Consider the following 16,679-nt stretch of genomic DNA (forward strand, 5'->3'; position numbering starts at 1 on the left):
TGCCTCGGAGTGCCCCACAAACAAACGATCAGAGTTCAAAGGTTCTCCCACTACACTCCACGGGAGAGACCCTCTAAAAACTGGACCTACCAAAAAAAAAAAAAACAAAAAACTGGACCTACCTCCCCTACTAGGGTGCCCCGGTGTTCTCTGCCAGGCATAAAACTGTATAAAACTGTATATATTCTCTACCTGCAACTCCAAGTTCCCAGCACTCCCCTCCACTCTCACTCTGGAGGCCTGTCGCCCAGGAGTCCAGATTTTTGGGTGATTTCTCAAGGGGTGTGAACAGTGTCTAAACTGCAGCTGATCAGCGCTGATTCTGGGGGCACGGGAGTGAGGAGAGGACGGTCGACTGAGAGGAACTACACCGGAGCGGCAGTGCCCCAAGGCACAGAACAGCAGACGTTTTTTAGCAACAATAGGGCTCACTCCCAGATATTCTGAAGCCACAGCCCCTGTCTCTCTGGGAAACCAGAGGAGGCCGGGCATATACTCAGGTGGCAACCACCATGGAACAGATCTGGGACGGAAATGCAGGCCCCGTGAGTAAAGGGTTTGCCTGAGGCAGTTCTGGCCTGGGTGGAGTGCAGGGACTAGAAACGTACTTGCAGACCTGGGAAGTTCCCAGGGTGGGGCTGACCCAGAGGACCGCTTTACTGAGCCTAAGAGGCACCTGGCCCTTAGGGGATCATCAGCCTATAGACAAAGGAAGACAGGAGGCTAGAACTGACAGGTAACCAAATACAAACCTGCAGGGGCAAAGACAGGGCCTCATGTGCAGGCTCTGGGAATTCAAAACAGCTTCTATTCTGCAGGGGAATTTAGCAGGGACAGAAACAAATTCCTGCAAAGTTGTTCTGTTCTGTCAGTAACATCAATCAGGGGTGGGGCTGGAACTGAGTGAACACCCCCCAGCCTCCATCAAGTGCCCGAGGTTGTCAGGCCTCACCTCCCCCTGCTAAATAGAGGCAGAGTGCAGTGGCCTGGCTGAGCAGAAATAGATTTCCTTGTGGTTCAGGAAGATGCAAACCCCTGGAGTATCTATTCACTGCAGGCCCTGGGTCAAAGCCCTGTGGGACTATCAGTGACTGGGTGTGACAGAGGTGCAAGGTGGGGAAGGAGGCATCAACCTTCCCAGACTGATCTATTTGCTGGTGGCTCCACCTGACCCCACGCAGCACTGGAGCAAGCCATATCAGAGTAGTCACCAGACCCCTGTGATCCAGTTGCCAGAGACCTTTTAAACTCTCCCACCTGAGACAGGTGCTGACTGAGACAGTCGATTTGGACCTTTTGAACTGAGCCAATCGCTGAGGACTATTCAGGTGGTGCCCTGGGTGTGTGGTTGTAGGAAGGTTTGATTTTCCTTTTGCAATTGTTGACTGTGGGGAGTGGGGTAACTTAATTGCTGGTATTTCTCCACAGCTGAGACTTCAACCCAGAGTAACTGTTTCACTAGGGTCGAACGGAAACCAGCTGAAAACAAGACAGAACCCCTTAGCCCCACCACACCAAACAGGGCCCTAGTTTCTCAGGTCATAGCACTGTACGGATCCTCGATAAAGCTCCAGGGGAAAAATCAAACGGTGTAAAACAATCATGGGGCAGAATCAGCGGAAAAACTCTGGTAACATGAATAACCAGAATAGATCAACCCCCCCAAGGAATGATATGGCAGATGTAACTGAAGATCCCATTCATAAACAGCTGGCCGAGATGTCAGAAATCGAATTCAGAATTTGGATTGCAAACAAGATTAATAAAATGGAGGAAAATTTGGAATTAGAAATTTGAGCAGCAATTCAAAAGTCAGAATTAGAAATTCGAGGAGAAATTCAAAAGTTGTCTCAAGAATTGAACAAATTTAAAGACAAAAGCACCAAAGATTTTGACACACTGAAGCTAGAATTTGCAGCCCTCAGACATCTGAAAAATACAGTAGAATCCCTCAGTTACAGAGTGGAGCAAGCAGAAGAAAGGATTTCTGACATTGAAGACAAAGCCTTTGAATGCTCCCAAACTCTCAAAGAGGAAGAGAAATGGAGAGCAAAAACAGATCATTCTCTCAGAGAGCTCTGGGATAATTCGAAGAAGGCTAATATCCACCTCATTGGAATCCCTGAAAGTGATGAAGTGGTTTCGCTGGGCACAGAGGAACTTCTCCATGAAATTATGAAAGAGAATTTTCCAGACATGCCAAGAGATTCTGAAATTCAGATAGCAGACAGTTTCAGAACCCCAGCACGACTCAATCAGATAAAGACATCCCCCAGGCATATCATAATTAACTTCACTAAAGTTAATATGAAGGAGAAAATTCTGAAAGCAGCCAGATGTAAGAAATCCAATAGCTACAAGGGGAAGAATATTAGAATGACTGTAGATCTCTCTGCTGAAACTTTTCAAGCCAGAAGAGGGTGGTCATCGACTTTTAATCTCCTAAAGCAAAATAACTTTCAACCCCGGATCCTGTATCCAGCTAAACTGAGTTTCATTTATGATGGAGAAATTAAATACTTTAATGACATTCATATGTTGAAGAAATTTGCCGTAACCAAACCAGTTCTTGAGGATATTCTCAGACCTGTCCTCCATAATGGCCAGCCCAATCCTCTACCACAAAAGTAAACTTACTCAGAAACTTTTGATCAAAATCCAACTTCCACTGTGGCGAAAGGATTAAAAATGTCCACTGGACTTTCGAAAAACTCGATACCCAAAATTTTACCAGACTTATCAATATTCTCAATTAATGTGAATGGCTTAAACTGTCCTCTAAAGAGGTACAGGTTAGTTGCCTGGATACAAAACTCAGGCCAGATATTTGCTGCATACAAGAGTCACATCTTACCTTAAAAGACAAATATAGACTCGGGGTGAAAGGATAGTCATCCATAATTCAGGCAAATGGTAATCAGAAAAAAGCAGGTGTTGCAATTTTATTTGCAGATACAATAGGCTTTAAACCAACAAAAGTAAGGAAGGATAAGAATGGTCACTTCATATTTGTTAAGGGTAATACTCAATATGATGAGATCTCAATTATTAATATCTATGGACCCAACAAGAATGCACCTCAATTTATAAGAGAAACTCTAACAGACATGAGCAACTGGATTTCCTCCAGCTCCATAATAGTTGGAGATTTCAACACTCCTTTGGCAGTGTTGGATGGATCCTCCAATAAGAAGCTGAGTAAAGAAATTTTGGATGGAAGTGGAAGACATTATTCTTAGTAAAACATCACAAGAATGGAGAAGGATGAATCCTATGTACTCAATTTTGATATGAGGACAATTAATGACAATTAAGGTTATGGGGGGAAGCAGAAAGAGGGACAGAGGGAGGGGGTGGGGCCTTGGTGTGTGTCACACTTTATGGGGGCAAGACATGATTGCAAGAGGGACTTTACCTAACAATTGCAATCAGTGTAACCTGGCTTATTGTACCCTCAATGAATCCCCAACAATAAAAAAAAAAGAAAAAAAGAAATTTTAGATTTAAACCTAACCATCCAACATTTGGATTTAGCAGACATCTAGAGAACATTTCATCCCAACAAAACTGAATACACATACTTCTCATAAGCCCATGGAACATACTCCAAAATCGATCACATCTTAGGTCACATGTCTAACCTCAGTAAATTTAAAGGAATAGAAATTATTTCTTGAATCTTCTCGACCACCATGGAATAAAAGTTGAGCTCAGTAACAGCAGGAATCTGCATACTCATACAAAAACATGGAAGTTAAATAACCTTATGCTGAATGATAGCTGGGTCAGAGATGAGATTAAGAAGGAAATTGCCAAATTTCTGGAACAAAACAATAATGAAGACACGAATTATGAGAACCACTGGGATACTGCAAAGGCAGTCCTAAGAGGGAAATTTATAGCACTGCCAGCCTTCCTCAAGGGAATAGAAAGAGAGGAAGTTAACAACTTAATGGGACATCTCAAGCAACTGGAAAATGAAGAACATTCCAACCCCAAACCCAGTAGAAGAAAAGAAATAACCAAAATTAGAGCAGAATTAAATGAAATTGAAAACAAAAGAATAATACAACAGATCAATAAATCAAAAAGCTGTTTTTTTGAAAAGGTCAATAAAATAGATAAACCTCTGGCCAACCTAATCAGAAAAAAAAAGAGTAAAATCTCTAATCTCATCAATCAGAAACAACAAAGATGAAATAACAACAGACTCCTCAGAAATTAAAAAAATCCTTAATAAATATTACAAGAAAATTTATTTGCAGAAATATGAAAATCTGAAGGAAATTGACCAATACTTGGAATCATATCACCTTCCAGGACAGCTAGAATCAAGTGGAAATGTTGAACAGTCCCATATCAAGTTCTGAAATAGCATCAACCATACAAAACCTCCCTAAAAAGAAAAGCCCGGGACTAGATGGCTTCATGTCAGAATTCTACCAAACCTTTAGAGAGGAATTAGTACCTATATTACTCAATCTGTTCCAAAATTTAGAAAAAGAAGGAAGACTACCCAACACGTTCTATGAAGCAAACATTACCATGATCCCCAAACCAGGAAAAGACCCAACAAGAAAAGAAAATTATAGACCAATATCACTAATGAATATAGATGCAAAAATAGTCAACAAGATCCTAACAAACAGAATCCAGCAACACATCAAACAAATTATACATCATGACCAAGTTAGTTTTATCCCAGGGTCTCAAGGCTGGTTCAATATCCGTAAATCTATAAGTATAATTCAGCACATAAACAAATTAAAAAACAAAGACCATATGATTCTCTCAATTGATGCAGAAAAAGCTTTTGATAATATACAGCATCCCTTCATGATCAGAACACTTAAGAAAATTGGTATAGCAGGGACAGTTCTTAAACTGATAGAGGCCATCTACAGCAAACCCACAGCCAATATCATATTGAATGGAGTTAAATTGAAATCATTTCCACTCAGATCAGGAACCAGACAAGGCTGTCCATTGTCTCCACTGCTCTTTAACATTGTAATGGAAGTTTTAGCCACTGCAATTAGGGAAGAAAAGGCAATCGAGATTATCCATATAGGGTCAGAAGAGATCAAACTTTCGCTCTTCACAGATGATATGATTGTTTATCTGGAAAACACCAGGGATTCTACTACAAAACTCTTAGAAGTGATCAAGGAATACAGCAGCATCTCAGGTTACAAAATCAACATTCACAAATTGGTAGCCTTTATATATACCAACAATAGTCAAGCTAAAAAAACAGTTAAGGACTCTATTCCATTCACAGTAGTGCCAAAGAAGATGAAATATTTGGAAGTTTATCTAACAAAGGACGTGGAAAATCTCTATAAAGAGAACTATGAAACTGTAAGAAAAGAAGTAGCTGAAAATGTTAACAAATGGAAAAACATACCATATTCAGGGCTGGGAAGAATCAACATTGTTAAAATGTCCATACTACTCAAAGCAATATCAATTTCAATGCAATCCCTATTAAAGGTCCACTGTCATACTTTAAAGATCTTGAAAAAATAATATTTGGTTTTATATGGAATCAGAAAAACCTCAAATAACCAGGCTATTACTCAGAAATAGAAACAAAGCAGGAGGAATCACTCTTCTAGACCTCAGACTATACTACAAATGGATAGTGATAAAAACAGCATGGTACTGGCACAAAAACAGAGAAGTAGATGTCTTGAACAGAGTAGAGAACCAAGAGATGAATCCAGCTACTTACCATTATTTGATCTTTGACAAGCCAATTAAAAACATTCAGTGGGGAAAAGATTCCCTATTTAACAAATGGTGCTGGGTGAACTGGCTGGCAACCCGTAGAAGAATGAAACTGGACCCACACCTTTCACCATTGACCAAGATAGACTCTCACTGGATTCAAGATTTAAACTTAGGACATGAAACTATAAAAATACTGGAAGAGAGTGCAGGGAAAACCCTTGAAGAAATTGGGCTGGGCGAGTATTTTATGAGGAGGACCCCCCGAGCAATTGAAGCAGCTTCAAAAATACACTACTGAGACCTGATCAAACTAAAATCTTTTGCACAGCCAAGAACACAGTAAGTAAAGCAAGCAAACAGCCATCAGAATGGGAGAAGATATTTGCAGGTTATGTCTCCGACAAAGGTTTAATAACCAGAATCCACAGAGAACTCAAACAACTTAGCAAGAAAAGAAGAAGTGATCCCATCACAGGCTGGGCAAGGGACTTGAAGAGAAACTTCTCTAAAGAAGACAGGCACACGGCCTACAGACATGAAAAAATGCTCATCATCTTTACTCATCAGAGAAATGCAAATCAAAACTACTTTGAGATATCATCGAACTCCAGTAAGATTAGCCTGTATCACAAAATCCCAAGATCAAAGATGTTGGCGTGGATTTGGAGAAAAGGGAACACTTCTAGACTGCTGGTGGGAATGCAAATTAATACATTCCTTTTGGAAAGATGTTTGGAGGACACTTAGAGATCTAAAAATAGATCTGCCATTCAATCCTATAATTCCTCTACTAGGCATATACCCAGAAGACCAAAAATCACATTATAAGAAAGATATTCGTCCCAGAATGTTTATTGCAGCCCAATTCATAATTGCTAAGTTATGGAAGAAGCCCAAGTGCCCATTGATCCACGAATGGATTAATAAATTGTGGTATATGTACACCATGGAATACTATGCAGCTTTAAAGAAAGATGGAGACTTTACCGCTTTCATGTTTACATGGATGGAGCTGGAACATACTCTTCTTAGTAAAGTATCTCAAGAATGGAAGAAAAATTATCCAATGTACTCATCCCTACTATGAAAGTAATTTATGGCTTTCACATGAAAGCTATAACCCAGTTATAACCTAAGAAAAGGGGGAAGGGGGAAAGGGAGGGGAGGGAGGGGGAAGTGGGCAGAGGGAGGGGGATTGGTGGGATTACAACTGTAGTGCATCTTACAAGAGTATATGTGAAACTTAGTAAATTTAGAATGTAAATGTCCTAACATAATAACTAAGAAAATGCCAGGAAGGCTATGTTAACCAGTGTAATGAAAATGTCTCAAATGGTCTATAAAACCAGTGTATGGTGCCCCATGATTGCATTAATGTACACAGCTATGAATTAATAATAAAAAAAATACTGTTTCTTTTAATCACTAGGCAATGAATACAGAGCTGTGCCCATCATGGGTACTTCATAACATCTGTTGCATCAGTGATTGAATGAGTGTTTGAAATGACTTCTGAGCGTGGTTGCGGGGTGGGATGTGAAAAGGTGGCCCCTTGCACCTACCTGTGTTGTAATGCTTGGTACAGTATCTCAAGTCCTTCTCTTCCTTCAGGATAAACTGAGGCAGAGTTAGTCCATCTGCCACCTGCACAGCTCCCTGCTCCTGCCACTCAAAGATGAGGTCGTTCATGGTATATCCAACTGGGATGGGATCAGAAGAAGGAGTTACCATCCAGAAGCACGCGTTTGAAGCATGCCAGGTTTGGTTAGGATGAGAGGCTGAGAGAGGTGTCAGACACTCAATGGAACTCATGAGACACTATTACTTTTCCTTCCTCACAGAGGAGGTTAAAACTGGCTTAACTGTTTATTCTGCAGCACTTCTGCATCCTGCCTTAGCCTGTCCTGTCATCCCCACTCTTGCCCCCATGGTGAAATGCAGTTGACATCTCTGTATTTTTACCAGAATATCATCCTTTCCAGCCTCCTTTTTTCTTCACACAAAATTTCTACCACTCTATCATGTGCTGTCTTAGTGGGACTAACTGTAGGGGTTGGGTGACTCAAGCTGGGCCAGTGGGATTCTCTGCCTCAGGACTTTGGCTCTTGGGTGAAGTAACAAGAGGTTTAGAATTGGTGGGTACTGATTCCCCTCACAAGTGGGGCTCCAAGGAAATGGTCCATTAGTTCCTGCCACCTGGATGCTCTGCCCTGGTTCCTGTCCTTTTAAGTTAGATTGATTTCTGTGTTTGTAATCAAGTAAGTCAGCCATCCCTTCTGTTAAAATCTTGGTTCTCCATGAAGCCTTTTCCAGTGCCTTCTCTCCTTCCGCACTAGAAGAAATCAGACCTTTTCCATGAGGCCACAGCATGTTGGACTTCTGACAACTGTTTACTACTTGCTGTCCTTTGTTAATTTGTATAGTCATCTTTCTCCCCTGCTAGAGTGAATATCCTGGGAGTTCAAGGACCACAACTTGCTCCAGCTATTTCTCCTCCACTCCTCGTGAGCGCATTCACAGGGCACTTGAAACATGCCTCTTTGGAGAATGCTACTGGCTCCACAGCTTGGGCTTTAGTCAGACAATGTAAGGAAAATTATATTTCTGATCCATTGTCTGAGAGCAAAGCTCTTCATCTAGTATTTTGCGTTATTACAGTAATCTCCTGGGGCCCAGCACTTAGGAGCAGCTGTGTGGGAATTTCTGTCTGTTTTGTGGGTATATTGGATCTTGATTCTTTCTAGAGGACTCATGCAAGGGCCTTACAGCTTTCCAGTTGCATGATGCATGTCTGGACGTCCATGGGGAAATTCTTCAAGTCCATCGGGCAGGCCAGTGTCAGGGTGATTCTGAGAAGAGAAGAGAGTTGAATGATACTGGATCCATAAATCAGGGAGGCAGTGATTCAGAAAAGCACTTGCTCAGGATAAGGAAAGGAAGTCCAGGAATTAGTATTTATTGAGTGACTATGTGTTTATTTCTAAGCTTCTGATACAGAAATGGAGGCTCAGAGAGGTAAAATAGGTTGACTAAATTCACACAGAGTCAGTGAAATTTCTCCGGAGGCTACTTGGTTTTGAGATACCTGTCTTTAGCAAGCTCCCTGGAGGCCAGGAGCTGCCCACTCCCTCCTTTTCTGAATAGCTCTAAGATAGGGACAGAGCTCAACTTTTAAGTTGAGTAGCACCAGACCCCAGGTGCCTCCAGGTGTACTTGTAGTACGTGCTGCAAGTGATTCTTGGCTGCCTCTCTTCACACACTGGGCTCATTGAAAGTTATTTCAAAGAGGCCTCTGCCTTAAGGGTATCAAAACACAACTGACTCACACCAGTGGATTCATGCTGGGGTCAGCTGGAAAGTGTTGGGCTAGCTGTTTATTTTGGTTTTTCAATCCTTTCAGAGGCTGCAGACTCAGAACCAGAGGGAGTCCCTTCAACACAATCTGAGGCCTGCAGCTCAGGCTGGGATACAAGACTTCAGCTTGAAAGGCTTAGCCAACATCCTGGCACCTGCTGCAAGGAACAGAGAAGAAAGGCTCTCGAGAGCCCAAAGGAGCCTTAGGTCATCAAGCCAACTCCCTCATGTGACAGGTGAGAAGACCAGAGTGCAGAAAGGGATAGGCTGAGAGTCACCTAAGGTTACACAGCAAGCTGATGGCTCAGCCAGGATTCAAAACCATGTCTCCTGACCATTGGATTCTGAGTCCTAGTGGGGTTGGCTCATGTGTTTGCTGGCAGGCTTCCCAGCACTGCTGTCCTGAAAAGTCAACACCCTAAGATACCTCATTGTGGTGCGCTAGTGGAACTTGACTGCTAGCACCTCAGCTGTACATGGCAAGGCCCTCAGCCCTGTGTGCCTCCCCACACCCCCAGCATACACCCCCAGCTCTGGATGTGGGCCCCTTTAAACATAAGGTAGAACCAAGAAGGGAGAAAGAGAAAGGACAGGGAGAGGAAAAAGAGAGAGAAAAAGGGGGTAAAGGAGGACAGGGAAAGGAAAGGCAGTTAAATTTCTGAAGATAAAAGCTCAAAGTGGGGCAGCTGTCACCCTGGGTTAAATTGCTTTAGTTAAATGACCTTGGAAATGTCACTTTCTGCTGATTTGTCCTTCTGTCATGATGCACTGGAACTTAGCATCTGGAAGTTAAGAAACTAGCTTGACAGCAGCAAAATCCAAGCAGGGTGACCCTCCCCCTGCCCCAGACAGGGCCTGGATGGCTGTTTCCTAAGCCCCTCACTCTTCCAGGCTGGATCTGTGCTGGGGGTGCGGGGGTAGACACCAGGGTGAGGAAGGCCATCTGAGTCTCTGGTTCCTCTGAGCCTGCCCTGTGGTGGTGAGTTTCCTGAGCTTCCTCCCTGACTCAGCTTCTCTCTGGAGAGACTCTGAGTTCAGTCATACCTGATAGTTAGGGCCTATAAAGCCTACCCCAGAAGCCTGGACTCCTTGGAGGGGATTCAGTTAGGACTAATGCTCTTTTAAACACCTTGAAATAAAAACATTTTCATTTATTCATTAAATAGTTGAGTGCCTCTTTCATTTATTTATTTTGAGACAGAGTCTCACTTCGTTGCCCCTAGTAGAGTGCCCTGGCCTAATAGCTCACAGCAACCTCTAACTCCTGGGCTCAAGCAATTCTCTTGCCTCAGCCTCCTATAGGCACCTGCCACAATGCCTGGTTATTTTTAGAGAGGGGGGTCTCACTCTAATTCAAGCTGGTCTCAAACTCATGAACTCAGGCAATAGCCCACCTCAGTCTCCCAAAGTGCTGGGATTACAGGTTGAGCCACCGCGCCTGGCCACAGTGCCTCTTGAATGCCATGCACTGTTCTAGACTTTGAGAGAGCATTGGATCTACACTAATACAGATTAGAATCTAGGTTCTGCTACTAACTGTGGGAACTTGGCCAAGTTACTTAAATTTGCAGATCTTCACTTGTCTAATCTACAAAGTGGGCATAAAAAACCTACTTTGTGGGGTTGTTAGGAGGATAAGATATAATAGAGGAAAAGTACCAGTAGAGTGAGTAAATTTTCCCTAAGTGTAGCTTTTTATTATTACATGGGTAAGGTCGTTTCTTCACCTCTTAGGCATTGGTCATTTTCCCCATGCCTGTTTTGGGGAAAAGATTTGGGAATAGGTGGGAGGGGTTGCAGGAGACTCCAAAAGCTTTGCTCCTAACCAGTTTTTGAAGGATAACCTACACTTGGGAGGGCATCCAACCTCCTAGACTCAGTGCAGGGTTTGAGGGATAGAAAGAATTTGCAGTAGCCCTGACGTACACTGTGAGCAGTGCCCATCTACCTGGCAGGCCCATTTACTTTGGAATCGCTATGATTTTCCAGGTTTTGTGCCTTTGCTGCTGCTATTGATCATCATGTTTGAATATTCTTTCCTGTCTTGTTTTATGGAAATGTTGGGTAACTAGTACCCCATCATCTCCAGGATGCCTGCCCTAGTTTCCTTGGTTGTAATAAACCACTCGCTCCTAGGACTGACTCCCCATGGTATTTTATTCTTACTTGCTGAGTATAAGTTGTTGAGCTAACTCTGGCTATTCTGCAAAGGCCTTGAGTTGCCAGGACCCTCTTACCTCTGTCAGGGCTTCTCTTCAGTGTCTGCTCCCAGAAGGCCGTGGGCAAGGTACCTTCTGAAGAGGGAGCAGGTGGACCTGTACAGAACTCACCTGATGCTGTAGAGGACATTCCCATTCCGGGAGATTCTCAGCAATTTGTTGTCTGTGGTGATCTCATGGAAGTGGGCCCCCTTCTCATTGGCGAAGAATAGGTCAGGTTTCCAGATGGAATCCAACATGGATGGGTCCAGGTCCAGAGAGTCATCAGGGTATTCATTATAGGCCAGACGGGGGTCATTCCACTGCTGCCTCAGGAAGATGTTGACCCTATAGTCCTACAGCCAGGGGACAGTGCAGCATTAGACATTATGCCAACTTTTAGAGAAGCCAGGTGCTTTTGGCCAGTGCTCTCTTAAACTTTTTCTGGAAGATGTTATTGGCGTTTACTTGCATCTTATGTGGGGGTGAAATGTAAAGTCTGTGCATCGGGTGAAATCAATGGGAGTGATAATTACCCCTTAAAATCCTCTAAATGCCTCATTAAATATATTCAACCCTAAACTGAGATTATTTAAATGTTATTTTTTTGAAAAAAATTTAAAATAAAATTTGAAGACTGATGTACTAAATACCTGTTTTATAATCTTATTAATATTTTATCATGTGTGCTGCATTTTTTTAGGTAAGAAAAATAGTACATTACAGATAAAGTTGAAATCCCCCTTTCACCATCAATCCCAATAGTACAGAAATTCTTTGGCACAGTAAGATTGGAGAGTCACTGGTATAGACAGACTGAAGGAATGAAAGGAAGGATGAAAGCTGATGTCTGAGCATTCAAATTCTTTGATCTAAAAAACAACAATTGATTCCTAAGCAGTGAAGGAAGGATAGGTGAAAGAATTCTATAGTGTTCCAGCTGGTCCTAGGGTGCATACAACTCTCTTTTAATATTAGCATTCTATAACTTACTATGACGTGTTGATTTGTTTGGAAAGGTTTAATAGATATCATTAAATAGGAGTCCACATGTTACTAGCTTCTAAACATAGTGCTAAGTTAATGTTTCTCTGATAGAATTGCAGTGCATTAATCCACCCAGGAGAGGGAAAAACAATTCACAGGTCAAATCAGTTAGGGAAATGTTAGAGATGAAGGGCAGCAGGTTTTTAAATTGCAGGACTTCTCAGAGACCTTGATATGCTAATGAGTGTGCGTCTCCAATAAGGAAATAGAATATGCAACATTTCCCTCATTTATTTTGGCCATGGAACTCTTTTTTTTTTTTTTTTTGCAGTTTTTGGCCGGGGCTGGGTTTGAACCTGCCACCTCTGGCATATGGGGCCAGCGCCCTACTCCTTTGAGCCACAGGTGCCACCCTGGCCATAGAACTCCTATTTTGTGCATGATGTTCATCTTCTACATAATATAGGCTAGGAATTGTTGTCCTAGTCAAACTCCATCCCCATTCCCTATTTCTTCCCCCAGATATCCAGATGGAAGAATTGAGACTGGCCCGGAGCGACTAAAAATGCAGGGGCAAGGCTAATTCTGGAATCCAAGTGTTTCAACTCCTAGCTGAGGATTTGTTCAACTTCCCCTGCTGATCCTAGAGGAACTGAAAGAGTCCTTTTATCATAGTTTCCCTTCACAACGTGAGAAGCAATTATGGTCTGGGTAGGTCTCCATGGGAGAAAACTGGGTAATGCAGTTAAGAAATATTTCCATTAAGCAAAATTTCTTATGTTGTTAGCAAGGCATTGTAAACTTGGGGTCCATGAATACGACAACACTGCAAGTAGAATTTGTGTTTCCGAAGGAGGAGGGCATAGCTTGCTGTTGGATTTCCAAAAAGGTTTATAGTTCGTCAAGAGATTAATAATTTTAGCTTAAGGCCAACTTTGAATGCTTTCTTTTAAGGAATAATTTCTGTACTTGAAGGCCTGCTCTTGGAAAAATGAGGTCATGCTAGATTTTATTTTAGGGTGCTGCTTCTAAATTCTCATCGGTATCGATCTGTCATCAGATGGGATGAACTAAAACAAACCTTCCTCCACACTTTCACCCTTACCCCTCCCCAAATCCTCCTACAGCACATGCCTCATTCTGTTTGCCTACAAAAATATTAATAGCTTTATAAAATGTTTCAAGGTATTTTATAGGATTGTTCTATAGTTTAATTGCAGCATCTTCTTCTGGCCCCATAGAAAGTGACATTTGGTCCCATAAACTATTATCTGTGGTGGAGGGAGATTTCAGGCCAGGCCTGGATGTTGGATCTTTGTCCTGCCAATGGTAATGGGGAACTCCAAATCCAGCCCCATCTGATTGTGGGTTTGGAAAGAGCCTCCTTTCTCCCTTGGATTTTATGTGAACTACATATGTGTGTGTGTGTGTGTGTGTGTGTGTATGTGTTATGATGAGACACTGGGCAGGTCACATCAGAGTGAACAGACTTTGAATGGTTGGGCAGAAAAAGCCTTTGATCCCCAGGCCACAGCTGCACTTTTGATATTCTCGTCAGTGACATGTCAAATCCACTTAAATGGCTGGAAAGAAGAAAAGAAAGTGGCATTTCTTAAAATGGTCTGTTAGGCAGCAGACACCATTCTAGATACTGTCACGTACATTTAATCCTTGTCCTCTGCAAGCTGGACATCCAGACTCCTATAGTAAGGGTAAGGAAACAGGTTTGAAATGGTTGAGAAATGTGTCCAAGGCACAGTGCTAGTGAGTGGCAGAGGTGGGTTTGAAATCAAGCATCAGCCTAAGCCTTTATTGAGCACTTACGCTTAATAGACTCAATAACTCAATAACTTGTGAGTTATAGCACATGAGTTGATGTTTCTGGTCAATTCTGTGCCAAGGGATACTCTCTTTCAACCTTATTGCCTGGCAGATTCTGCCTGCTCAGCTCATGCCTCATCTCTTGCAGGGGCCTTAATGCTACCAGACTTTCCTGACTTTTCCTTTCTGATCTCCTCATAAGACCAAATCACCAGAAACATTTAATTGCCTTCATCCCAGGGATGCAAGGTTGGTTCAACATATGCAAATCTATAAATGTGATTCACCATATAAACAGAAGCAAACACAAAGACCATATGACATCTCAATAGACACAGAAAAAGCATTTGACAGAATTCAGCACCCTTTCCTGATAAGAATTCTTTTTTTTTTGGCCGGGCTGGGTTTGAACCCGCCACCTCCGGCATATGGGACCGACGCCCTACTCCTTGAGCCACAGGCGCCGCCCATTACAATAGGCATAGATGGAACATACCTCCAAATAATAAAAGCCATATATGACAAACCCACAACCAACATTATACTGAATAGAGAAAAATTGAAAGCATTCCTGCTTAGATCTGGAAATATACAAGGTTTTCCTCTGTTACCACTTTTATTCAACATAATGATGGAAGTCCTAGTCAGGGCAATCAGATAAGAGAAGGAAATCAGATGTATCCAAACGGGGACAGAAGACATCAAACTATCACTCCTTGATGACAATATGAACTTATATCTGAAAAACTCCAGAGATTCTGCCAGAAACTCCAGGAATTGATAAACAAATTCAATCTCAGAGTATCAGGATACAAAATCAATGTACACAAATCAATAGCAATCTTATTAATAAGATTAGACTTAAAATTAATTAAACCATTTTCAAAGATGAAGATGGTTAAGCTTTACTCAACTCTTCCTTTCTTCTGAAGTAACTGTTAATGAACAGGGACTCAAAATATAAACTTTTCATTGATTTTAGCACTTCTTTAAAGAATTTATTTTGTTACTTGTTTCCATGTGGTATATGGTGGAGTTTTCCCCTAATGTACATATTCACACAACAAAAGGTTTGGCAAACTTTTTAAATGGCTACAGAAATACTAGTTGGCAAGTCAGACAAACCACATTTTAGTCATTATAAAAACAAGTAGCATTTTTATACACCTAAAACAGTAAAGCTGAGAATCTAGTCAAAGGCTCAATACTTTTCACAATAGCAACAAAGAAAATAAAATACCTATGAATATATTTAACCAGGGAGGTAAAACACCTCTACAGGGAGAACTGAAAAACAGAGGAAGGAAATTGCAGAGGATGCAGATGTAAACAAATGGAAAAATATATCATGCTCATGGATTGGCAGATTCAACACTGTTTGTTTTTTTTTTTTTGTTGTTGTTTGTTTGTTTTTTGAGACAGAGTCTTACTTTGTTGCCCTCAGTAGAGTGCCATGGCATCATGGCTCACAGCAACCTCACACTCTTGGGATCAATTGATTCTCTTGCTTCAGCCTCCCAAGTAGCTGGGACTACAGGTGCCTGCCACAATGGGGGTCTTGCTGTTGCTCAGGCTGGTCTGGAACCTGGGAGCTCAGGCAATCCACCCACCTGGGCCTCCCAAAGTACTGGGATTACAGGTGTAAGCCACCGCACCCAGCCAGAATCAACATTGTTAAAATGTCTGTACTACCCAAAGTGATCTACAGATTCAATGCAATCCCATTAAAATACCAACATAAGTTTTCACAGATCTGGAAAAAAATAATGCCACACTTCATGTGGAACCAGAAAAGAGGCCAAATAACCAAAGTAATCTTAAGCAAAAAAGGACTAATTGGGAGGCATCACTTTACCAGATTTCAAGCTATACTACAAGGCTATGATAACCAAAACAGCATGGTATTAGCATAAGAACAGAGACATAGACCAATGTATCAGAACTGAAAACCTAGATATTAAACTATCCTTATATTGCCACCTGATCTTTGATGAGGCAGACAAAAACACATACTGGGGAAAAGAATCCCTATTCAACAAATGGTGCTGGGAAAATGCCAGCCACATGCAGAAGACTGAAACAGGATCCACACCTCTCACCACTCACAAAAATTAATTCAGGATAAATAACAGATTTTAATCTAAGACATGAAACTGTAAGCATTTTAGAAGAAAAATGTTGGAAAAACTCTTATAGACATCAGCTTAGGCAAAGAATTTATTAAGAAGATCCTAAGGCAATAACAGTAACAATGAAAGTTGGGACCTGATTAAATTAAAAAGCTTCTGCATAGGCAAGGAACTAATCAACAGAGTGAATAGACAACCTACAGGATGGGAGAAAATATTTACTTGCTATGCATTGTTAAAGGGCTGAGAACCAGAATCTATGAAGAACTCAAGAAAATCAGCAAGAAAAAAATCAACCTCATAAAAATGTGGCAAAGGACATGAACAGTGGTTTTTGAAAGAAGATAGACTAATGGCCAATAAACATATGAAAAAAATGCTCAATGTCTCTAATCATCTTTAATTATCAGGAAAATGCAAATCAAAACCACAATGAAATATCACCTAACTCTAGTGA

At 41.6% G+C, this 16,679-nt stretch overlaps 1 protein-coding gene across 1 annotated transcript in view; it reads right to left on the reverse strand.

Moving 5' to 3' along the window:
* GLRA1 (glycine receptor alpha 1) overlaps positions 1–16,679 on the reverse strand; it is a 113,121-nt gene that overhangs the window by 23,939 nt on the left and 72,503 nt on the right. Inside the window, exons 7-9 of the mRNA XM_053566213.1 lie at positions 11,418–11,641; positions 8,500–8,582; positions 7,296–7,433 (exon numbers count right to left, since the gene is read on the reverse strand). Of these exons, the coding sequence (XP_053422188.1) occupies positions 7,296–7,433; positions 8,500–8,582; positions 11,418–11,641 (445 nt within the window). The remainder of the gene's footprint in view (positions 1–7,295; positions 7,434–8,499; positions 8,583–11,417; positions 11,642–16,679) is intronic.

Source organism: Nycticebus coucang, chromosome 17, assembly GCF_027406575.1.
Source record: "Nycticebus coucang isolate mNycCou1 chromosome 17, mNycCou1.pri, whole genome shotgun sequence".
NCBI classification, from domain to species: domain Eukaryota; kingdom Metazoa; phylum Chordata; class Mammalia; order Primates; family Lorisidae; genus Nycticebus; species Nycticebus coucang.